The sequence below is a fragment of the Macaca fascicularis genome, chromosome 16 (genome assembly GCF_037993035.2).
Source record: "Macaca fascicularis isolate 582-1 chromosome 16, T2T-MFA8v1.1".
NCBI classification, from domain to species: domain Eukaryota; kingdom Metazoa; phylum Chordata; class Mammalia; order Primates; family Cercopithecidae; genus Macaca; species Macaca fascicularis.
Genome location: NC_088390.1, coordinates 83069701 through 83094125, shown reverse-complemented (window position 1 = coordinate 83094125; position 24425 = coordinate 83069701). Strand labels below are relative to the sequence as shown.

General features: G+C 52.4%; 1 protein-coding gene and 1 long non-coding RNA gene across 5 annotated transcripts in view; one reads left to right on the top strand and one right to left on the bottom strand.

The window, feature by feature from the left end:
* Positions 1-24425, bottom strand: part of LOC101925788 (uncharacterized) — a 110774-nt gene that overhangs the window by 25122 nt on the left and 61227 nt on the right. The window lies entirely within an intron of this gene.
* Positions 1047-23069, top strand: ST6GALNAC1 (ST6 N-acetylgalactosaminide alpha-2,6-sialyltransferase 1). The gene is made up of 9 exons (XM_005585072.5): positions 1047-1296; positions 14927-15626; positions 16703-16871; positions 17049-17220; positions 21064-21202; positions 21436-21539; positions 21733-21822; positions 21910-22009; positions 22301-23069. Exons 1-9 carry the CDS (start codon positions 1166-1168, stop codon positions 22496-22498), a joined length of 1803 nt encoding a protein of 600 aa, XP_005585129.3. The 5' UTR covers positions 1047-1165; the 3' UTR covers positions 22499-23069.

Sequence of the window (24425 nt, the reverse complement as noted above, 5' to 3'; positions counted from 1 at the left end):
CTTTGGGAGGCCGAGGTGGGTGGATCACGAGGTCAGGAGATTGAGACCATCCTGGCCAGCATGGTCTGGATGTGAAACCCCATCTCTACTAAAAGTACAAAAATTAACCACGCGTGGTGGTGGGTGCCTGTAGTCCCAGCTATTCGGGAGGCTGAGGCAGGAGAATCACTTGAGGCCGGGAGGCGGAGGTTGCAGTGAACCAAGATTGTACCAGTGCACTCCAGCCTGGTGACAGAGTGAGATTCTGTCTCAAAAAAAAAAGAAAAGAAAAGAAAAGAAAAGAAAAATGCAATCACGGCCGGGCGTGGTGGCTGATGCCGGTAATCCCAGCTTTTTGTGAGGCTGAGGTGGGAGGATCACTTAAGTCCAGGAGTTTGAGACCAGCCTGGGCAACATACTGAGACCCATCTCTATTTCTTAAAAAAAGAATGCAACCTCCAGGTCAGTTGGGTCTGGACCCCAAGCCAGTGGCTCGCCGTGTGATCTTGGGCTGGCAGTTTGTTCTTGGAGGCCGTTTCCTCCTCTGTGAAATGGAGATGATGATGGCACCCAGCCCCTAGAGTGGCTGTGAGGGTTTCATGAGTGCCTGTGAAGACTCACCAGTGCCCGGCTCAGAGCGAGCCCTCAACGTGCTGGTCATTGTTGTAATGGTCATGATTTCAGATGAGAAACAGGGAAGGTTGAGCTAAAGTGTTGAACATGTGTGTTGGGTGCCTACCACAAACAAAGCATTGTCCATGGCGGCCTCAAGGTGTCTTCATGATAATCCCACAAGGAAGATAACTGCTTTTTCCATTTATATGGAGGCAGATGGGTTAAGTAACCTGACCAAGATGAGATCGCATATAATGTGGTTATTTTTCTCATAAAGCTTGACTTTCAGATATTGGCTTCAGAGACAAAGAAAAGGAAGGTGAACGTGTTTGAACATAAGGAGTTTCCCTTCCTTCAAGCCACGCCAGCCTATAAGCCTTTATAAAGCAGTGAAGGCGGTTCCTCCCTTCCCTGGCAGAGACTGATAAACTCAGCACTTGCCGGAGTGGCTCATTGTTAAGACAAAGAGTGTGCACTTCCCGGCCAGGAAACCTGAGCGGTGAGACTCCCAGCTGCCTACATCAAGGCCCCAGGACATGCAGAACCTTCCTCTAGAACCCGACCCACCGCCATGAGGTCCTGCCTGTGGAGATGCAGGCACCTGAGCCAAGGCATCCAGTGGTCCTTGCTCCTGGCTCTCCTGGTCTTCTTTCTCTTCGCCTTGCCCTCCTTTATTAAGGAGCCTCAAACAAAGCCTTCCAGGTAAGATTCTCATCCTTTCCACTCCTCTTATTTCATTCATTTGAGGAAACAGAAAAATGATAGCCCAGGGGGGACAGGGAAAGTCTGAGCCACCTGTGTGTCCACACGGGAGTGTCAGGGGTCAGGAATGTTCTCAAGAACCACTGGGAAGAAAGACTAATGGGAAGACTTGCAGGGAACAGAAGGGGTGGCAGTGGGGAACTAAGACGCCATAGGATGAACATGTCCAGATACCATGGGACCCGTACAGGAGTTTGAGAACTGATGGATTAGGTCTGCAGAGTGCAGACAGAAGACATGACTGCTTTCCCCTCTGGGACTGTGAGTAATGGCAGCAGCATTGGGTTAGTTCTTACATGCCATTCTCTATGTCCTGAAGTGAAAGAGCCATCCTGTGTTCCACTTGTTTCAGACCCGGACTCACCCTTAGTTTGTGGGTAAAATGGAGGGCCTCCCTCTTAGGGAGGCAGTTTCAATTGTGGACACCAAGTTAATCTTTCAAAAAAACCTTCTAGACCATTTTTCTTAGAAAATACACACATCTCCAGCAGTAAGAGGCCCTTTTCTTTTCTTTTCTTTCCTTTTCTTTTCTTTTCTTTTCTTCTCTTTTGTTTTTGAGACAGAGTCTCACTGTGTTGCCCAGGCTGGAATGCAGTGGCGTGATCTCGGCTCACTGCAACCTCCACCCCCCAGGTTCAAGCCTCAGCTTCCTGAGTAGCTGGGACTACAGGCGCATACCACCAGGCCTGGCTAAGTTTTTGTATTTTTAGTAGAGACAGGGTTTCACCATGTTGGCCAGGCTGGTCTTGAACTCCTCACCTCAAGTGATCTACCCACCTCGGCCTCTCAAAGCACTGGGATGACAGGCGTGAGCCACTGTGCCCAGCCAATAATTTCATTTTACTGTTCTTAAACGTTGAAAGTAATGCAGGTTCTCGTAGAGTTAAAATATATACAGAAAGGTGAAGCAGGAAGTGAGTCTCCCTATTATACCTCCACTTCTGTCCGCTCTTCAAGGTGAGCACTCTTAACACTTGAAGGTACACGGAATTCTATTATTATGCAGCTAACACTGCTACAGTATTTACTATGTGCCAGCCCCTATTCTAAATGCTTGATGTACGTTAACTCACTAATTCTCATTGTTAAGAGGACACTGAGACACACAGAACTGAAGTGATTCTTCCAAGATCACCCTGCTAGTATGTGGCAGGGCCAAGATTCAAAACCAGGCATTCTGGTGCCATACCCTGTGCTCATTACCTTTATGCTATACAAGCCAGATAGATAGATAGATAGATAGATAGATAGATAGATAGATAGATAGGCAGATAGATGGACAGATAGATGGATAGATGGATAGATAGATATCTACATATAGCATATAGATATACATACTATATATGCTATATATTGATATACTATATGTCAATATGTAGCATGAGACATATATGTATATATAGATATTGTATATAGAGAGATCGATATATACACACATATATATCACATATATATCATATAGATTTACAGATATATGCACAAGAAAGTTATATATATATCTCATATATATGTATATATACATATATATGTATCTCATGCTATATATTGTCCCACAGGTTGACCTTGTAAGTCACACGATATCATGGACATCTTTCCATGTCGGGACATACAAGTCTACTCTCTTCTTTGAACAGTTGCTTAGCATTCCACAGGATAGGTACCGTTTACTTAACCAACCCCTATCAAGTTTCTCACATACCTTTGAGCACTTGCGTAAGTGATTTCTGGGTAGATTTCTCGAAGTGGAATTGCCAAGACAATGGATATGTTTACATGAAATGTCAATGGACACCACTGAATCGTTCTCTCAGAATGCTACACCAACAGGTGTGAGTTCACTTTACCTCCCAGGACCACACTGGCTTTCATTAAGGTTTTGAAGGTTTAATCATCTGATAGGTGAAAGTGTTTCTCTTTTTAATTTGCATTTCTCAGATCACTGATGAATTTGAGGATCTTAACTTTATTAGTCATTTGTATTTTTCCATGAATGACCTGTTCATATCTTTTCTTCTTTTTTTTTAAGTTATTTATCTTTTTCATATTTGTAGGAGCTTTTTGTGTATTAGGGATGTTAACCTTTTTTTAATCATATATGTTACAATACTTCGAAATGCAGTGGGATAATTTAGGAATCAGAGAGACCGAGGGGTTGAGGAGGATTTATTATTATTATTTAGGTGCACCGGCTCAGATTAACATCCAAAAAAAACTGAGCCCCAAACAAAGAGTCAGGTACCTTTTTTTTTTTTTTTTTTGAGACAGAGTCTCACTGTGTCGCCCAGGCTGGAGTGCAGTGGCCGGATCTCAGCTCACTGCAAGCTCTGCCTCCCGGGTTTTTACGCCATTCTCCTGCCTCAGCCTCCCGAGTAGCCGGGACTACAGGCGCCCGCCACCTCGCCCGGCTAGTTTTTTGTATTTTTTAGTAGAGACGGGGTTTCACCGTGTTAGCCAGGATGGTCTTGATCTCCTGACCTCGTGATCCGCCCGTCTCGGCCTCCCAAAGTGCTGGGATTACAGGCTTGAGCCACCGCGCCCGGCCAGGTTACCTTTTAAGCATTTTTTGGGGCTGGGGGAGATCTGTGCAGGGGGAAGCGTATTACAGAAGCAAGAAACAAAGTCAATTGAGACATGCATTACATCATTTCTTACTTTTCAAGGAGAAATATGTTTTACGACTTGAGTTTATTTGCCTAGTGACCTTGCAGCTGCACAGCTAGAGAAACAGGGTCTTTGCCATGCCTGGGAAAGGAGAGATAAGGCTCACTAGCCACAGTCAGAAAAACAGGCAGTTAATTTTTAGAGAATTCCGCCTCTTTTTCTTTCTTAGGGGGAATTGGGGTTTTTTTTACATACATCTGAGTTTTTGCTTACACATTCTTTAATTTCTTTTAATTCCTGTTTCAAAATATCTTGTTCAGCCTGACATTTGTTCAGTTGTATTTCATTGTTTGTGATGTCGTATGTCACACAGAAGTCTCTCTTTTCCTTTATGGTCAGTGGACTTCGTGCAATTTTTAGGAAGGTCATTCCCACCCCTAACATTATATACATTTTCTTTTTTTTTTTTTTTTTTTTTTTTTTTTGAGACGGAGTCTTGCTCTGTCACCCGGGCTGGAGTGCAATGGCCGAATCTCAGCTCACTGCAACCTCTGCCTCCCCGGTTTACGCCATTCTCCTGCCTCAGCCTCCTAAGTGACTGGGACTACAGGCGCCCGCCACCACGCCCGGCTAATTTTTTGTATTTTTTTAGTAGAGACAGGGTTTCACCGTGTTAGCCAGGTTGGTCTCGATCTCCTGACCTCGTGATCCGCCCGTCTCGGCCTCCCAAAGTGCTGGGATTACAGGCTTGAGCCACCGCGCCCGGCCTATACATTTTCTTTTACACTTTCTACTGATATTTCTGTACTTTTGTTCTTTAAGCTTAATAGGAATCCATCAGAAATTTACTTTTGTGGCCGGGCGCGGTGGCTCAAGCCTGTAATCCCAGCACTTTGGGAGGCCGAGACGGGCGGATCACGAGGTCAGGAGATCGAGGCCATCCTGGCTAACATGGTGAAACCCGTCTCTACTAAAAAATACAAAAAACTAGCCGGGCGAAGTGGCGGGCGCCTGTGGTCCCAGCTACTCGGGAGGCTGAGGCAGGAGAATGGCGTGAACCCGGGAGGTGGAGCTTGCAGTGAGCTGAGATCCGGCCACTGCACTCCAGCCTGGGCGACAGAGCCAGACTCAGTCTCAAACAAAAAAAAAAAAAAGAAATTTACTTTTGTGTATGATGTGAATATAGGTTTGTATTTGTTGGAACTCTTTATTGCAACTGACAAAAACCCAAGACAAGCTAGCTTAGATAAGATGACAGGGGAGAAGCTCAGAGGGTTAGAGTCCTTCTGGGGCGACGTTTTGGGGTGGGAGTGGGCTGCCCGAGAGTCACTCATAGTGACCGGGCCTGGCCTTTCCAGCAGATACCACATGCCCTGGAGTTGAGGGGCAAATGTTAAGTAGAGTGGCGTCTGGTTCTGGTCTAGAGATTTCTGAAGGCAGGAAGTTGTTGGAACTGTCCACAATGTAATGTACCTGGGAAGAGACAGAACCACCCTGCCCCTCCCTCCCAGGTCTTCACAGCCCAGAAGGCAGTGGAAGGGAAGTTCAGCGCTTCCTGGTGGGAGGGCAGAGGCCACAGTCCTCACCTGCCCAGTTACCTGCTGGAGCAGTAATGGGACACTCACTCCAGAACAGTGTTGGGGACACTAAATGCCGCAGGGGGCAGTGGGAGACGTGATCCTAGAAAGGACCCTCCTGCGGGGATTCTCAGTGTAAAGGAGAACCCCTCCCCAGAGAAACTACATTTACTAATGTGCAGAGACCACCAAGTGCGCAGGGGCCCCCAACATCAGACAGAAGCTGAATGAACCTCAGGGCAGGCAGGGACCCCCAGCCCCACCCTCCAAGACGGGCGCTCACTTAAGTAACCATACAGGAGGAGTTACAACTTGAAAAAAGAGGGGGAGTTTTCTTTTACTGCCCCCCTCTCTCCAGCTCCCCCAATCTCCCCTTCATCTCATCCCCCATGTCTCCTACCCCCACTCCCCACCTCCAGCAGCCAAGGTCTGAGCTCTGGCCTGGCTGGCTTGGTGGAATAAAAGAGTTTAGAGCCAGGTAGAGCAGCTAGTGTGTGTGTGTGTGTTTATCATGTAATTACATGAATTTGTGAGATTACATGAATTATGTAATTTCTTTTATTTATTTATTTTTCAAGATGGAGTCTGACTCTGTCGCCCAGGCTGGAGTGCAGTGGTGCGATCTTGGCTTATTGCAACCTCACCTCCCAGGTTCAAGCGATTATCCTGCCTCAGCCTCCAGAGTATCTGGAACTACAGACGCACACCACCATGCCTGGCTAATTATTGTATTTTTAGTGGAGACGGGGTTTCGCCATATTGGCCAGGCTGGTCCTGAATTCCTGGCCTCAAGCGATCTACCTGCCTCAGCCTCCCAAAGTGGTGGGATCACAGGCATGAGTGACTGAGCCCGGCCAGCATTGTCTTATTGTCTGTGTTTCCTCAGTGCTTTGAACAGGGCCTGGACCCAGTGAAGGTGCTTTATAAAATGCTTGTTGATGAAAGAATGAATTTGTCACCTTAAAAAACATGCCAAAACGTTTAAACTTTATGGCTCTCAAAAACTTTAGAGTAAGGGAGTTACCTTGAGTAAATTCATGCTTTATGTAGAGTACTCTGTCAATAGATTACAGGATGGATGATCGGGGGAACGTGGTTTTAGAGGGGATAGTTCAGAGGCCATTGCAATGGTTTAGGATAGCATTAATAAGACTGTGAGCAAGGACAGTGTGAATAGGAAGAAAGGACTGAGAAGAAGTCAGATCAGCTGGACTTGGCAACAAATAGGATGGTGGGAGGAGTGTAGCAGAAGAACTTCAAGACAATTCTATGAGGTCGGGCACAGTGGCTCACGCCTGTAATCCCAGCACTTTGGGAGGCCGAGGCGAGCGGATCACCTGAGGTCAGGAGTTCGAGACCAGCCTGACCAACATGGTGAAACCCTGTCTCTCCTAAAAAATACAAAAATTAGCCAGGCATGGTCCGGTGCCTGTAATTCCAGCTACTTGGGAGACTGAGGCAGGGAGAATTGCCTGAATCCGGGAGGCGGAGCTTGCTGTGAGCCAAGAGCGTGCCATGGTACTCCAGCCTGGGCAGCAAGAGTGAAACTCTATCTCAAAAAAATAATAGTAATAATTAATAAATAAATAAAAACACAAAAATTAGCCAGGCGTGGTGGCGGTTGCCTGTAATCCCAGCTACTCAGGAGGCTATTATCGCTTTTATCACAGAGAATCGCTTGAACTCGGGAGGCAAAGGTTGCAGTGAGCTAAGATTGCTCCACTGCAGTGCAGCCTGGGTGACACAGCAAGACTCTGTCTCAAAAAAATAAAAATAAAAAAGCCAATTCTGTGATTTCAAACCCATCGGGCTCTCTCTCATATCATCTTAGACACACCCACGTGCATCATGTGTTCACTGATGTGTAGATGTCATCTAAGACTATGTCTCTGCTTGGCTTCCGTCATCCAGTGTAAATGTTTTGGAAGACCTGTGCTTGTTTTAGCTTTGGAGATGGTAATTAAGAGTGAGCTGTAAAAACAGACCTGCGGGTTCTGTTTGTCAGTTTCTTGCTGTCACTTTATTTTCTCCAGTCTGGCCAGCATGGCAAAAATTCCATCTTTACCAAAAATATGAAAATTAGCCGGGCACGGTGGCGCGTACATGGAATCCCAGGTACTCAGGGGGTTGAGGCAGGAGAATCGCTTGAACCTCGGTTTCCAGTGAGCCGAGATCATGCCACTGCACTCTAGCCTGGACAACAGAGTGAGGCTCTGTGTCCAAAAAGAAAAGAAAAGAACTTTATTTTCTATCACCTCCTGATTGCTGATTCTGAACTCCCATCCACCAAGCTTCAGGAAAACTTAATCTCAGTTGTTCCTGCTCCTCTGCAGGATGGTATTAAGGGCTCTAGTTCAGCTGATGCCGTGCCAAGGCATGAGAGTGGGTTGCTGACTCTTAGCTATTGAGTCGCTGCTGAAACAGTCATTGTTCCTGCTGCTTGGCTCTTTCAGGTCCACCTGGTTTATATGTGAGAGACTTTTCTTTTTTTTTTCTTTTTTTGAAACGGAGTCTCGCTCTGTTGTCCAGGCTGGAGTGCAGTGGTGCGATCTCGGCTCAGTGTGAGACTTTTCTGACACTGTCTGTGGTCCTCTCTTCCTAGGCTCAGGATTCATTTTTTTTTCAGGGGTCTTGTTAGACCCTTGGAACACTGCCAGGAAGCAGGGTCCTCTGACCTTGGTACCCACAGATCCTTCCTTCTCTCATTCCCGCCACCCAGCAGAGTAAATCTTTCCAGGGAAAGGACAATGGTAGGAGGAAGTAATAAAGTCCTTCCCTCATAACTTCTCCAAGATTGATCTGTTTCACTACATCTTGAACGTGGAACCGAATCTTAACTGCTGGGGGCATGGGAGTGGGGTGGAGAGGGAAACAATTAAATAACATTTCAAAATATTATATAATTATATTCAAACGCATGACAGGCATAGAAAAGGGATCCAGCTGTTCATGCCCTGAGGTACTAACAAGAGATTCTTTGAAGGGACTGGGATAATAGGAGGTTGCTATCCTTTCATGTTTGAAAGCAGCTTCTGCTTGTTCCGTAATAAGCACACATTGCTTTTATAAAAATAAAAATAATTCATAAAAGTTCACTTCTGAAGACTCAGGAGAAAAAGACTCAGCTTAGGTAACCCCTCCATACCAAAGTATCCCCCCGAGCAGAACTGCCTCCCTAGGCTGTCACCACAGCCTCGCATATATATGACTAATATCATCATACCGATGACACTTTAAGGCAGCTCATTATACTCATGTCTGTTTCTCTTATAGACTGTGAGCCTCTTAACACCAGTGACCATTGCTTTTTTAACTTTAATCTCTAGCAGATACCTCTGCATGCCTGACATGCATGGCTACTCAATGAATATTGCAGAATAAACATTGCATTGTGTTTTCAAACTCTCGTAGAACTTTCCATAAGGTGTCTCATTTAGTTAGTTTGTTGTTGTTGTTGTTGTTTTGAGACAGAGTCTCTCTTTGCTGTCCAGACTGGAGTGCAGTGGTGCGATCTCTGCTCACTGCAACCTCCACCTCCCAGGCTCAAGCAATTCTCCTGCCTCAGCCTCCTGAGTAGCTGGGATGACAGGCATGCACCACCACACCCAGCTTATGTTTGTATTTTTAGTAGAGACAGGGTTTCACTGTGTTGGCCAGGCTGGTCTCGAATTCCTGACCTCAAGTGATCTGCCTGCTTCAGCCTCCCAAAGTGCTGGGATTACAGGCATGAGCCACCACGCCTGACCTGTTTGTGTATTTTACAGGCAGAGGACATCTAACTTTCAAACCAGCTGACTGGCATTCTGGCCCACAGTGAGTTCAGCTAGGTGAAGGGCATCTCTTAGAATGCTGGGGACCCATCTGTTCAGGGGGAGCACTGGAAGGTGGATCCAGCCACTGAAGTATGATGAGCAGCAACTGACTCATTTTTCCTGTTTTCTCTCAAGTCTCAGAACATAACATCCCCACTAGGATCTCACCACTAAGACTGAGGTGGCTGAAAACCACCACACAGGCTTTGATTTCAAAAAAGAACACTCAGAATACAAGAGAATATGGATTTCTGCCATTTTTTCCAGTATACAAAGAGAATTGAGGCAATCATATAGCTTTTAGTCACAGAAGCAGCATATAGACACATCCAAAGTCAAAGTAAAGTTGTAAAAGTAAAGCATTCATTTGCTTTTAGAAAACTTTCAGGATTTTCCAAGGAAAATAAACTTTGGAGTTTGTTTTTTGTTTTTGTTTTTTTGAGACAGAGTCTTGCTGTGTCACTCAGGCTGGAGTGCAGTGGTGCAATCTCAGCTCACTGCAACCTCTGCCTCCTGAGTTCAAGTGATTCTCCTGCCTCAGCCTCCCAAGTAGCTAGGTTTACAGGTGCCCACCACCATGCCCAGCTAATTTTTATATTTTTAGTAGAGACGGGGTTTCACCATGTTGGCCAGGCTGGTCTCGAACTCCTGACTTCAGGTGATCCGCCTCCCCGCCTTGGCCTCCCAAAGTGCTGGGACTACAGGTGTGAGTCTCCACACCCAGCCAACTTTGGAGTTTGAAAAGAAAAGCAGAATATGGCTGGTTTCTATTTCACATGAGACAGGAGACCCTGAGCGCTGATCAAACACCAAAAGGGGGCTGGAATAGCCTCCGTGGATACCAGGGAGTCCTGGAAACTCCAGGCCCGGCTAACAACATGGGGCACAGGAGGCAGGAGCAGTTGAAGGTAGAGAGCTCCGCAGCAGGGAGTGGAGAGAGACACAGGGCAGAGCGAAGGGATGGTTTGTCTTCCTTTCAAGGAGAAGCAGCAACAAAGCTGTGGGAACCAAATATGAAACCTGGAAGAGGAAAGCTTGCCCAGCCTGGGGGCCTGAGATAAAATGAGGACAAAGTTGATGGTGGGGACTGAGAGAGACCCCAGGAGTTAGGGACGTGAACAGAGGCGAATCTGTGTGACCAGCCATTCGCCACATACCAGGCGCAACTCACCTGCAGCCACTTCCGGTCTCCGTGCCATAGAAGGCGGGAGCCCAAGTGCAAAATTATTTAGAGAATCAAAGGAATCTTTTCAGCTCTTTTCTTATCCTCCATAAAATAATCTTCTACTCCTACTGGCTTTATTAGTCAGTGACCTTTGATTGCGGTATTTTTTTCAAATTTCAGTTTCAGCCTCTTCAATATCCTAGTCAACTTCAACATTTCTGTGTTATCTCTTGTACTATATTCTTGGAAAATACCGCTCTCTGGCCAATAGGTGTGTCATGGCTGCAGGCATAAATGAACTTTGAACCTTTTGCCACATCTTCACTTCCAGGTATTTCCAGGTAAGGAAATGCCTATCTCAACACCCACACCCCTTGGTGATGTGCACTTAAGAATATAGAAGGTAGCTGGGCCTGGTGGCGCATGCACCTGTAGTCCCAGCTACTCAGGAGGCCAAGGCAGGAGACTCATTTGAGCCCGGGAGGTCGAGGCTGCAATGAGCTGTGAACACGCCACTGCCCTCCAGCCTAGGCAACAGAGACTCAGTCTCAAAAAAAAAAAAGGAAAAAATATATATACAGAGAGGGAGGAGGTTGCCAAATAATTATTTTCCTGTTTCTTTGTGCAATTCTTGTTCATGATAAATCGATTGATTATTATTACTATTTGAGATGGAGTTTCACTCTTGTTGCCCAGGCTGGAATGCAATGGCATGATCTCGGCTCACCGCAACCTCCGCCTCCCATGTTCAAGCAATTCTCCGGCCTCAGCCTCCCAAGTAGCTGGGATTACAGGCATGTGCCACCATGTCCAGCTAATTTTGTATTTTTAGTAGAGACGGTGTTTCTCCATGCTGGTCAGGCTGGTCTCAAACTCCCCACCTCACGTGATCCACCCACCTTGGCCTCCCAAAGTGCTGGGATTACAGGTGTGAGCCACCATGCCTGGCCATTATTATTATTTTTTAATTGAGACAGAGTCTTGCTCTGTCGCCCAGGCTGGAGTGCAATAGCACAATCTCGAATCATTGCAACCTCTGCTGCCCAGTGTGCCTCAGCCTCCCAAGTAGCTGGGACTACAGGTGCGTGCCACCACGCCTGACTAATTTTTTTTGTATTTTTAGTAGAGACGGGGCTTCACCATGTTGGCCAGGCTGGTCTTGAACTCCTGACCTCAGGTGATCTGCCCGCCTCGGCCTCCCAAAATGCTGGCACTACAGGCATGAGCCACCTCACCCAGCCAATAAATTCATTTATTAAAGTACATTTTATATTTTTACTTCCCCAGTAGATTACGATTATGCAGGTAAGTTGCTTTTTGCTTGGGTATGATCCATGATTAATTTTCCTGTGCCTCCGGACTAGAAGTCATTAATGGAAAAAAGCCTTCCCACACCCCAGCCTAGCTCACAGGGTCAGACCACACAGGGCCGAACACGTTGAATACAGGGCACTCAGCATATGCACACAATTTGAGCATTTAGTAAATACCATGCATGAGAATAAGGAAATGCCTCTCTCAACACCCCAGCCCTAGCAATCAGAGGTGTATTTAATTATAGGGAATTAAATGAAACTTAATTACATAATTTTGTCACTACCTGGGTTATTGCTGTGACTTCCTGCAAAACCCGAACGAGTCACCAATCAATTGTGGATTTGTGGTGGAAGAGGGCTTCCAGGAGTCACTGCGCCATTCCTGCCGCCAGACAGGGCTCCAGAGAGGAGTGCCTTACCTCTTCAGGGTCACTTTGACCACTAAGCAGACGGCCAGCTGTCCGTGCTATGTGGCTTGAGATGTGTGATGTCAAAAACTACCCCCTGCCTCCTCATGTCTCCCCGCCACAGCCAAGTTAAGGGGCCTGCCAGCCAGGCAGCTACGTCCATGAAAATGTTCGAGATAGGGAAAATGTCGTTCAGCAGAATTCCTCTCTGCAGAGTGCTGCCGGAGTTTGGAAGGGAAGTTTCCATAGGCTTCTTGAGGTTGGGGATTGGGAAATGAATCTACCAAGAGGCTTTGCTGGGTAACAAGAGCTGTTTGTTAAACCGAGTGAACAGCTTGGATTTTGCTGAATGGCCCAAGCGAGCTTGGGGCTTACACTGAGTAGTCAGACCAAGAGGAGTGGCAAGCCTCACACCCGCCCGCCCACAGCACTCAGACCTTCTACCAGGCAAATGTGGAATGAATTGATCAAGAATGTGTTCTTCACTCACTCAGGTTTTTCACTCTGTGTTGAGTGGCATTCTTTCAGAATGGATACTTTGGGGGTGTCTTCCCAGTTCATGAACCAATAACCCCCTCTTCCTCTTAAAAGTGTCCTCCTCCCATGCACAGAGTGAGCCCCAGAATGTCACATAGTATGTGACCAAGACTCCTGGAAAGGGATGGAGATAGGACCCAAGGGGGCCACAGTCTTCTCCTGCAAGAGTGAAAAATTGGGAGCAAAGAGAGTCCACAGTCCCCAGCACAGGTGTTATGGGATGGCAATCTTCCCCCAGCCCGTGGGCTGGAGAGCAGAGGAGACCTGTCTGCAGAGACAGAAAGAAAGAGAAGAAGAAAGCTGATTCAGAGGGAGAGGTGAGATGGAGATAAAGTCTTAGAGAGAGATTCCTGGTTCCAAGCCCTCCCAGAGGCTCAACTACTTCCTGCTCTTGGGTTCCTTAAAACACTTTCTATTCTTATAATAAATTTTTCCTTTTCTTTTTCTTAGTTGAAACTGAAAAATACAGAAAGAATTAGGGTTTGAAGCCCATTAGCCTTTTTGGGATGCTCCATATCTCAGTCCAACTCTGCCCTGAGGCCCATCTCTCCTTTCTGGTCAGAAATCTCTCTCATCCAAGCTACTTCTCTGAGTCATATAACAAAGGCAGAGGCATTTTCTAAGCAAGTCCAGTTAAAAATGTGTGTGTTTAGGCCAGATGCGGTGTCTCACGCCTGTAATACCAACACTCTGGTAGGCCAAGGCCAGAGGATCACTTGAGGTGAGGAATTTGAGACCAGCCTGGGCAACACAGTGAGACCCAGTCTCTAAAAACACAGACGCGCACACGCGCACACGCGCACACACACCGCCCCCGCCCCGCCTCGCCTCCACATACACACAGATTAGCTGGGCATGGTGGTGCATGCCTGTAGTCCCAGCTACTTGAGAGGCTGAGGCCAGAGGATCGCTTGAGCCCAGGAGTTTGAGGCTGCAGTAAGCTATGATGTGCTACTGCACTCCAACCTGGGTGACAGAGAAAGACCCTGTCTCTTAAAGAAAAAAAAAAAGGTTGGGGGCGGTGGCTCGCACCTGTAAAATACCAGCACTTTGGGAGGCCGAAGAGGGCAGATCATGAGATCAAGAGATCAAGACCATTCTGGCCAACATGGTGAAACCCCATCTCTACTAAAAATACAAAAAGAAAATTAGCCAAGCATGGTGGCATGCGCCTGTAATCCCAGCTACTCGGAAGGCTAAGGCTGGGGAATTGTTTGAACCAGAGAGGTGAAGGGTGCAGTGAGCTGAGATCGCGTCACTGCACTCCAGCTTGGGCGACAGAACCAGACTCCATCTCAAAAAAAAAAAAGGTGTTTCAAGGAGGAAGGATCCCTGGGAGGTAAGGAGGAAGAACTGTCAGCTGTCAGCCCTTTCCTAACACCCCTGGGAAATTTAGGCTTCAGTTTCAAGGTCAGAATAGAGATTGCCCCCACTGGAAACCCTGAATAAATGTGTTGCTCTGAGGCTGAGAAAGGCTGGAAATACCAGCCAGGGTCAGCTGCAGCTCAGGCGGGGAGGCCCTAATGGAGGAAGGGCTCGCCTAGGTAATCATCCTGCTTCCAATATTGCCTTGGCCGGCCCTGCGTTTCTCCAGTGATCAACAACCTTTGTTTCCTGCCTTAAATAACAATAATCGTGTATTACATAGGTCCAAGGTCTGTGCCTTATTCAAATTTGTATTCCCAGTGCCTGCACAGCACACTGCACAGAATAGACATTTAGTAAACGTTTGTTGGATAAGATGCTCTCCTGTATGTCCTACGTACGTATCTCAAATTCTATTCCGCTTTTGTCTGAATCTATTTTCTGGCCGGGCGCAGTGGCTCACACCTGTCATCCCAATACTTTGGGAGGCCGAGGCAGGTTGATCACTGGGCAGGTCAGGAGTTTGAGATCAGCCTGGCCAATTTGGTGAAACCCCCATCTCTACTAAAAATACAAAAATTAGCCAGGCTGGTGGCAGGCTACTCGGGACAGGAGAATCACTTGAACCCAGGAGATGGAGGTTGCAGTGAGCTGAGATTGCACTACTGCACTCCAGCCTGGATGACACAGCAAGACTCTGTCTCAAAAAAAAAAAAAAAAAAAAACTACTTATGCTTCTGACCTGTTTCCACAATCTTCAGCCTTCATCAAAGGTTATCTCTGTCCCTAGGCATCAACGCACAGAGAACATTAAAGAAAGGTCTCCACAGTCCCTGGCAAAGCCTAAGTCCCAGGCACCCGCAAGAGCAAGGAGGACAACCATCTATGCAGAGCCAGTGCCAGAGAACAATACCCTCAACATGCAAACCCAGCCCAAAGCCCACACCACCGGAGACACAGGAAAGGAGGCCAACCAGACACCACCGGAGGAGCAGGACAAGGCGCCCGACGCAGCACAGACGGCAGCATGGAAGAGCCCAGAAAAAGAGAAAACCACAGTGAACACACTGTCACCCAGAGGGCAAGAAGCAGGGATGGCCTCTGGCAGGACAGAGGCACAGTCATGGAAGAGCCAGGACACAAAGACGACCCAAGGAAATGGGGGCCAGACCAGGAAGCTGACGGCCACCAGGACGGTGTCGGTGAAGCACCAGGGCAAAGCGGTGACCACGGCCAAGACGCTCATTCCCAAAAGTCGGCCGCTTATGCTGGCCCCCACAGGAGCAGTGTCAACAAGGACAAGACAGAAAGGACTGACCACGGCAGTCATCCCACCCAAGGAGAAGAAAACTCAGGTCACCCCACCCCCTGCCCCTTTCCAGAGCCCCACGACGCACAGAAACCAAAGCCTGAAGGCTGCCAACTTCAAGTCTGAGCCTCGGTGGGATTTTGAGGAAAAATACAGCTTCGAAATAGGAGGCCTTCAGACGGTGAGTTTTTGCCACCACCCCTTCCCTCTGACTCCCATGCCCACCCTCTCCTCAGCTCCTGGGCTCTGCTTCTAGATTTGGTCTTGTCCTGCCCCAAGCTCATTATGAGGCAGAGCTCAGCCCTACAAGACTCTGCCCCACCCATCCTTCCAATGATGGCCACAATGGGGGAGAGGAGCAGCAGGCCCCGGACCCCTGGTGTGAACGGCATAAGCGGGGTGAGTGAGATGGGACCTGCCCTGGAGCTCCTGAGGCCTGGAGGTCACCCATCTGGGGTAACAGAGTGTGATCTACTCTGGGGCTTGGCCCCTGAATCCCCATCCTCTCGCAGGGGCTGCAGGGGAGGGACTCACAGACAAGGATACCCCAAGCTCACGCCCAGCTCTGGCCTCCAGGAATGCCTTGTCTTCCCTGCAAAGCCAATTCCACAGCCTTCACTCTCTCCCAACCCTAAGGAAACAGTCTGACTTAACCACACCCGCCCACATGGTCCTTCTCACCTGTCCTTGCACAGAGGGGCAGTATCCAAAATGTGTATGTTGCTGGGTATATGCCTGCAGTCCCAGCTACTCAGGAGGCTGAGGCAGGAGGGTCACTTGAGGTTAAAGTGAGCTATGATGGTACCACTGCACTCCAGCCTGGGCAACAGAGTGAGACCCTGCCGCGAAGAAGGAATGATCAACGGAAGGAAGGAAGGAAGGAAGGGAGGGAGGCAGGGAGGGAGGGAGGGAGGGAGAAGGCCCACAGAATGCACACATTTATACACATATGACTGCAAGCATGGCCCTGACAGCACACCAGACACATGCCACATTCCCAAGATGCGGCCCCTCTCACACTTACAAAGGTGCATTTGCCTTGACGGCCGAGAACACCCATTTTCCAGAACCCTCAGGACCAAAATGAGCCCAGACAATGGGGAGGGGAGGGTGAGCAGACCCTCAGAACAGGATGGAAGAGGTAGCAGAGGCTGTGCCTTCCAAACTGTGAGCCCCAGCCCTTCTTGCAGTGGTGCAGCTCCCGGCCGATGGCCTTTCTGAGTGTCTCCCTTCCTGACTTCGTCCTCCTACATATAGACTTGCCCTGACTCCGTGAAGATCAAAGCCTCCAGGTCGCTGTGGCTCCAGAAACTCTTTCTGCCCAACCTTACTCTCTTCCTGGACTCCAGACACTTCAACCGGAGTGAGTGGGACCGCCTGGAACACTTTGCACCACCCTTTGGCTTCATGGAGCTCAACTACTCCTGTGAGTCCTCACCCCAGGGGAGGGTGTGCAGTAGGCCGGGGCAGAGGGCAGAGGGCAGAGGGCAGCTGGCTTTCTGGTCCGCCTCTTCCCTGGGGTTGGCCAGACCTGGGAGGAATGAAGGGTCAGACTCTTGTCCCTCCCAGGGCTCTGAATACAGCACCCCCACTCTTGTTCCAGTGGTGCAGAAGGTCGTGACACGCTTCCCTCCAGTGCCCCAGCAGCAGCTGCTCCTGGCCAGCCTCCCTGCTGGGAGCCGCCGGTGCATCACCTGTGCCGTGGTGGGCAATGGGGGCATCCTGAACAACTCCCACATGGGCCAGGAGATAGACAGGCATGACTACGTGTTCCGGTAAGCTGTCCCCACCCAAGCTCCCCTCTCCTGCCCCTCTCCTGCTCCTCTCCTGCTCCTCTCCATCCCCTCTCCAGCCCCTCTCCTGCCCCTCTCCAGCCCCTCTCCTGCCCCTCTCCAGCCCCTCTCCTGCCCCTCTCCTGCCCCTCTCCAGCCCCTCTCCTGCCCCTCTCCAGCCCCTCTCCTGCTCCTCTCCTGCCCCTCTCCTGCCCCTCTCCAGCCCCTCTCCTGCTCCTCTCCTGCCCCTCTCCTGCCCCTCTCCAGCCCCTCTCCTGCTCCTCTCCAGCCCCTCTCCTGCCCCTCTCCTGCCCCTCTCCTGCCCCTCTCCTGCCCCTCTCCAGCTCCTCTCCAGCTCCTCTCCAGCTCCTCTCCTGCCCCTCTCCAGCTCCTCTCCAGCTCCTCTCCAGCTCCTCTCCAGCCCCTCTCCAGCCCCTCTCCTGCCCCTCTCCAGCTCCTCTCCAGCTCCTCTCCAGCCCCTCTCCAGCCCCTCTCCTGCCCCTCTCCTGCCCCTCTCCAGCTCCTCTCCTGCCCCTCTCCAGCTCCTCTCCTGCCCCTCTCCAGCTCCTCTCCTGCCCCTCTCCAGCCCCTCTCCTGCCCCTCTCCAGCTCCTCTCCAGCTCCTCTCCTGCCCCTCTCCAGCTCCTCTCCAGCTCCTCTCCTGCCCCTCTCCAGCTCCTCTCCTGCCCCTCTCCAGCTCCTCTCCTGCCCCTCTCCAGCCCCTCTCCTGCCCCTCTCCAGCTCCTCTCCAGCTCCTCTCCTGCCCCTCTCCTGCCCCTCTCCTGCCCCTCTCCAGCTCCTCTCCAGCTCCTCTCCAGCTCCTCTCCTGCCCCTCTCCAGCTCCTCTCCAGCTCCTCTCCAGCTCCTCTCCAGCCCCTCTCCAGCCCCTCTCCTGCCCCTCTCCAGCTCCTCTCCAGCTCCTCTCCAGCCCCTCTCCTGCCCCTCTCCAGCTCCTCTCCAGCTCCTCTCCTGCCCCTCTCCAGCCCCTCTCCTGCCCCTCTCCAGCTCCTCTCCTGCCCCTCTCCAGCCCCTCTCCTGCCCCTCTCCTGCCCCTCTCCAGCTCCTCTCCAGCTCCTCTCCTGCCCCTCTCCTGCCCCTCTCCAGCTCCTCTCCAGCCCCTCTCCTGCTCCTCTCCAGCCCCTCTCCTGCCCCTCTCCAGCCCCTCTCCAGCCCCTCTCCAGCTCCTCTCCTGCCCCTCTCCAGCCCCTCTCCAGCCCCTCTCCAGCCCCTCTCCTGCCCCTCTCCAGCTCCTCTCCAGCCCCTCTCCAGCCCCTCTCCAGCCCCTCTCCAGCCCCTCTCCTGCCCCTCTCCTGCCCCTCTCCTGCCCCTCTCCAGCTCCTCTCCAGCTCCTCTCCTGCCCCTCTCCAGCCCCTCTCCTGCCCCTCTCCTGCTCCTCTCCAGCTCCTCTCCAGCCCCTCTCCAGCTCCTCTCCAGCTCCTCTCCTGCCCCTCTCCAGCCCCTCTCCTGCCCCTCTCCAGCCCCTCTCCTGCCCCTCTCCAGCTCCTCTCCAGCTCCTCTCCTGCCCCTCTCCAGCTCCTCTCCTGCCCCTCTCCTGCCCCTCTCCAGCTCCTCTCCAGCCCCTCTCCTGCTCCTCTCCTGCCCCTCTCCTGCCCCTCTCCAGCTCCTCTCCAGCTCCTCTCCTGCCCCTCTCCTGCTCCTCTCCAGCCCCTCTCCAGCTCCTCTCCAGCCCCTCTCCTGCCCCTCTCCAGCTCCTCTCCTGCCCCTCTCCAGCCCCTCTCCAGCTCCTCTCCAGCTCCTCTCCAGCTCCTCTCCTGCCCCTCTCCAGCTCCTCTCCAGCTCCTCTCCAGCCCCTCTCCAGCCCCTCTCCTGCCCCTCTCCAGCCCCTCTCCTGCCCCTCTCCAGCTCCTCTCCAGCCCCTCTCCTGCTCCTCTCCAGCTCCTCTCCAGCTCCTCTCCAGCTCCTCTCCAGCTCCTCTCCAGCTCCTCTCCTGCCCCTCTCCAGCTCCTCTCCAGCCCCTCTCCAGCCCCTCTCCTGCCCCTCTCCAGCTCCTCTCCAGCCCCTCTCCAGCTCCTCTCCAGCCCCTCTCCTGCCCCTCTCCTGCCCCTCTCCAGCTCCTCTCCTGCCCCTCTCCAGCCCCTCTCCAGCCCCTCTCCTGCCCCTCTCCTGCCCCTCTCCTGCTCCTCTCCTGCCCCTCTCCAGCTCCTCTCCTGCCCCTCTCCAGCTCCTCTCCAGCTCCTCTCCAGCCCCTCTCCAGCCCCTCTCCTGCCCCTCTCCTGCTCCTCTCCTGCCCCTCTCCAGCTCCTCTCCAGCCCCTCTCCTGCTCCTCTCCAGCCCCTCTCCTGCCCCTCTCCAGCCCCTCTCCAGCCCCTCTCCTGCCCCTCTCCAGCTCCTCTCCAGCTCCTCTCCTGCCCCTCTCCAGCCCCTCTCCTGCCCCTCTCCAGCTCCTCTCCTGCCCCTCTCCAGCCCCTCTCCTGCCCCTCTCCAGCCCCTCTCCTGCCCCTCTCCTGCCCCTCTCCTGCCCCTCTCCAGCTCCTCTCCAGCTCCTCTCCTGCCCCTCTCCTGCCCCTCTCCTGCTCCTCTCCAGCCCCTCTCCTGCTCCTCTCCAGCCCCTCTCCTGCCCCTCTCCAGCCCCTCTCCAGCCCCTCTCCAGCCCCTCTCCTGCCCCTCTCCAGCTCCTCTCCAGCCCCTCTCCAGCCCCTCTCCTGCCCCTCTCCAGCCCCTCTCCTGCCCCTCTCCTGCCCCTCTCCTGCCCCTCTCCAGCTCCTCTCCAGCTCCTCTCCTGCCCCTCTCCAGCCCCTCTCCTGCCCCTCTCCTGCTCCTCTCCAGCTCCTCTCCAGCTCCTCTCCTGCCCCTCTCCAGCTCCTCTCCAGCTCCTCTCCTGCCCCTCTCCAGCCCCTCTCCTGCCCCTCTCCTGCCCCTCTCCAGCTCCTCTCCTGCCCCTCTCCAGCTCCTCTCCTGCCCCTCTCCAGCCCCTCTCCTGCCCCTCTCCTGCCCCTCTCCTGCTCCTCTCCTGCCCCTCTCCAGCTCCTCTCCTGCCCCTCTCCAGCTCCTCTCCTGCCCCTCTCCTGCCCCTCTCCAGCTCCTCTCCAGCCCCTCTCCTGCTCCTCTCCTGCCCCTCTCCTGCCCCTCTCCTGCTCCTCTCCAGCTCCTCTCCAGCTCCTCTCCTGCCCCTCTCCAGCTCCTCTCCAGCTCCTCTCCAGCCCCTCTCCTGCCCCTCTCCAGCTCCTCTCCTGCCCCTCTCCTGCCCCTCTCCAGCTCCTCTCCAGCTCCTCTCCTGCCCCTCTCCTGCCCCTCTCCAGCTCCTCTCCTGCTCCTCTCCAGCTCCTCTCCAGCTCCTCTCCAGCCCCTCTCCAGCCCCTCTCCTGCCCCTCTCCTGCTCCTCTCCTGCCCCTCTCCTGCCCCTCTCCTGCCCCTCTCCTGTTCCTCTCCAGCCCCTGTCCTGCCCCTCTCCTGCCCCTCTCCAGCCCCTCTCCTGCCCCTCTCCTGCCCCTCTCCTGCCCCTCTCCAGCTCCTCTCCTGCCCCTCTCCTGCCCCTCTCCTGCCCCTCTCCTGCCCCTCTCCTGCCCCTCTCCTGCCCCTCTCCTGCCCCTCTCCTGCCCCTCTCCTGCCCCTCTCCTGCCCCTCTCCTGCTCCTCTCCTGCCCCTCTCCTGCTCCTCTCCTGCTCCTCTCCTGCTCCTCTCCTGCTCCTCTCCTGCAGACAGGGACTCTTCTGAGAGACCCCTAGGATGTTCCATGGCCGCATCTGGAAGGTGGAATTCCTGGGCTCTCCAGAGAATTTCAGCACGTAACTGCTACCTCCCCCATTTCTCCTTCCTTTCCCCATCCACCTACACAAATCTCCCTCCTCTGCTCACCTGTTCCATCTGATTGTATCTTTCTGCACAGATTGAGCGGAGCTCTCATTAAAGGCTACGAACAGGATGTGGGGACTCGGACATCCTTCTACGGCTTTACTGCCTTCTCCCTGACCCAGTCACTCCTTATATTGGGCAATCGGGGTTTCAAGAACGTGCCTCTCGGGAAGGTGAGCAAAGAGGAAGGAGCCTGGCCACAGCCAGACTCTGGATGAGGGAGCGCACAGGGGAGAAGCGAGACGAGAGGCTTTCCTCCGGATGGAGTCTGCATGAAAGGGCAGGAGTGGGGAGGACAGTGAGACCAGTCCAGGGGAGAGCAAGTGGGCAGCTGGAGTCAGAGCTGGGCCCCAGCTGGTTGTCCTGAGGCAGGACTTTTGGGCCACTCCCTGTCCTTGGTCCTCAGGACGTCCGCTACTTGCACTTCCTGGAAGGCACCCGGGACTATGAGTGGCTGGAAGCGCTGCTTATGAATCAGACGGTGACGTCAAAAAACCTTTTCTGGTTCAGGTACCCATTTTCCTCCCGCCCTCCCCTTATCCCAGGCTGAGCCATGTCGTGAGTGGCTCTAAAGGGTTGGACAGGTGGGGACAGCCTTAGCTATCACCTGGAGATGGGATACCAGTCATGCTCATGACCCTGACTTGGCCCACCCCAGGCCAGGTAAGGGAGCTGGGTCTGAATGGCGCCTTCCTAACCACAGGCACAGACCCCAGGAAGCTTTTCGGGAAGCCCTGCACATGGACAGGTACCTGTTGCTGCACCCAGACTTTCTCCGATACATGAAGAACAGGTTAGAGCAGAAAGCACATGACACGTAGCCCAGGTCCCTGTTATCCTTGCAGCCTCCTGACAGTTGGGGGCTTGGGGCATTTCACAGGTTTCTGAGGTCTAAGACCCTGGATGGTGCCCACTGGAGGATATACCGCCCCACCACTGGGGCCCTCCTGCTGCTCACTGCCCTTCAGCTCTGTGACCAGGTAAGGCTCCACTGCAGCTACAGAAATACCTGAAGAAACAGCTCTGGGGCTATTCCTGGGCCTGCTCAGCACAGGACAATGGATGGGCTGGGCGCACAGCCCTGGTGGGAAGGAGGGTGGGCATGAGTATGGGTGCATGCAGTTATGTGTGCGTGTCCAGGGACCTGCACCCAGACCCCTAGGGATGGTGCCGGGGAAAAGAGCCCCCACCCCTCAACACAGAATTAGCCATGAGAAGAAGCCTGGGCGACAGCAGCTACAAGCCCTGTTTCTCCTCCAACCTTGATGTAGGTGAGTGCCTATGGCTTCATCACCGAGGGCCACGAGCGCTTTTCTGATCACTACTATGATACATCATGGAAGCGGCTGATCTTTTACATAAATCATGACTTCAAGCTGGAGAGAGAAGTCTGGAAGCGGCTACACGATGAAGGGATAATCTGGCTATACCAGCGTCCCGGTCCTGGAACTACCAAAGCCAAGAACTGACTGGGGCCTGGGCTGCTGTGGTCTCCTTGCCGGCTCCAAGACACAGGATACAGTGGGACTCTTGAGACTCTTTGATCATTTCCCAGGGCTCAGACCAAGCTCCAAGCCCTTCAGGAGTTCCAAGGGAACACAGCTCTCTCAAGATGGCAGATGGCTAAGTAAGAGTCTGAAGTTCTTCAGTACACGGCTGTCGGTCCTGGTGGAGATTCCTGAGGCCAGGGATTTTTAACGGGATGGGGTGATGAGTGGTGGATACCACAATTCCTGGTGAAAAACACTCTTCCAGCCCAAAAGCTTCTTGATGCAGAGAAAAGAGCCTGGATTTACAGAAACATATAGATCTAGTTTGAATTCCAGATCGAGTTTGCAGTTGTGAAATCTTGAAGGTATTACTTAACTTCACTACAGATTGTCTAGAAGACCTTTCTAGGGGTTATCTGATTCTAGAAGGGTCTATACCTGTCCTTGTCTTTAAGCTATTTGACAGCTCTACGTGTTGTAGAAAACTGATAATAATACAAATGATTGTTGTCCATGGAAATGCAAATAAATTTTGTACAGTGAAGATGCACCTTAGTTGTCACTCAGTGGATAGGGACCAGTTTTCCACGTGGTCCTTTTCATTCTTCTATTCTCCCCATTAACCTGCTTTCTTTCTCAAACCCCCACGACGAGAACTGAGCTAAGCCAAAGACATTTCAGTTCATCTTACCCTTTGAGCTCTATCTGCATGATTTGGACTCTGGAGCCTGGAAAAACCCCTAACAATTCTAAATAAAATAAAGTGGCCAAGCATGGTGGCCTGTAATCCCAGCACTTTGGAGGCCGAGGCAGGCAGATCACTTGAGGCCAGGAGATCGAGACCAGCCTGGCCAACATGGTGAAACCCCATCTCTACTAAAAATACAAAAGTAAGCCGGGCGTGGTGGTGGGCGCCTGTAATCCCAGCTACTCGGGAGGCTGAGACAGGAGAATCACTTGAACCTAGGAGGCGGAGGTTGCAGTGAGCTGAGATTGCACCACTGCACTCCAGCCTGGGCGTCAGAGAGAGACTCCGTCTCAAAAAATAATAAAAAATAATAATAATAACAAATAAATACATAAGCAAATAGAATAAAGGACCCTTGGTAGGAGAGTGGAAGCGAGACAGAGGAGCTACCCTTTAGACTTCATGGTAGAGGGGACCAATGGGACAGGGATTTGCTTTGCACTAAAAGGGTGCAGTGCCAGCTCCGGGCGGCAGGTGGCGGCAGCTCGGCGCCCTGTTGTTCGCGGGGCCCTGTTGTTCGCGGGGCCCTGTCCTCCGCGGCACCCCAGGCTCCTTAGTTCTGCACACGGGTGGAAGGAAGCGCCACCCACGTGCAGAACTCCGCCACTGTGGCTTCTATACACCGAGAACCTTGGGATGGACAGAGCCGATTTGGCAGGGCGCTGATCGGGGGTGCGCTTGGGGATGAAGGGCCATTGGCGCCGCTGCCGCAGGTGCTTTCGCTCCGGCGCCTCCAAAGGAGGAGCTCGTGCGCGTGGGCCGGGCGGCGGTTAGCCTCTGCCCCGCAACCTGAAGGACGGAGCTGCGTGCGGGGCTGAGAGAGGTGCCGGCAGCGAGCGGAGAGTGAGCCGAAGACGCGAGGCTCTAACCATCAGGCCCAGGGGCGACAGGCCGGAGGGGGGACAGGACGGGGTCCGGGAGTTTGCAAGCGGTTGTGGGGAGGGGGAGCGGCTCTCTGCTGGCAGCTGAAGGTCGGATCCGCCCGGTTCGCCCCCTTCCCGGTGCCCTGCACCCTGCAAGAGGCGGGTGGGCCCCGGACCACCCCGGGGAGACCAGGCCAGGGGCGTTTGCAGCCTAACCACAGCTTCTCTGGTCTAAAGAGCAATAAATGCTTTTCCCCCACAAAGCTCTAGTCACAACGACTTTGACAGGGTGGAC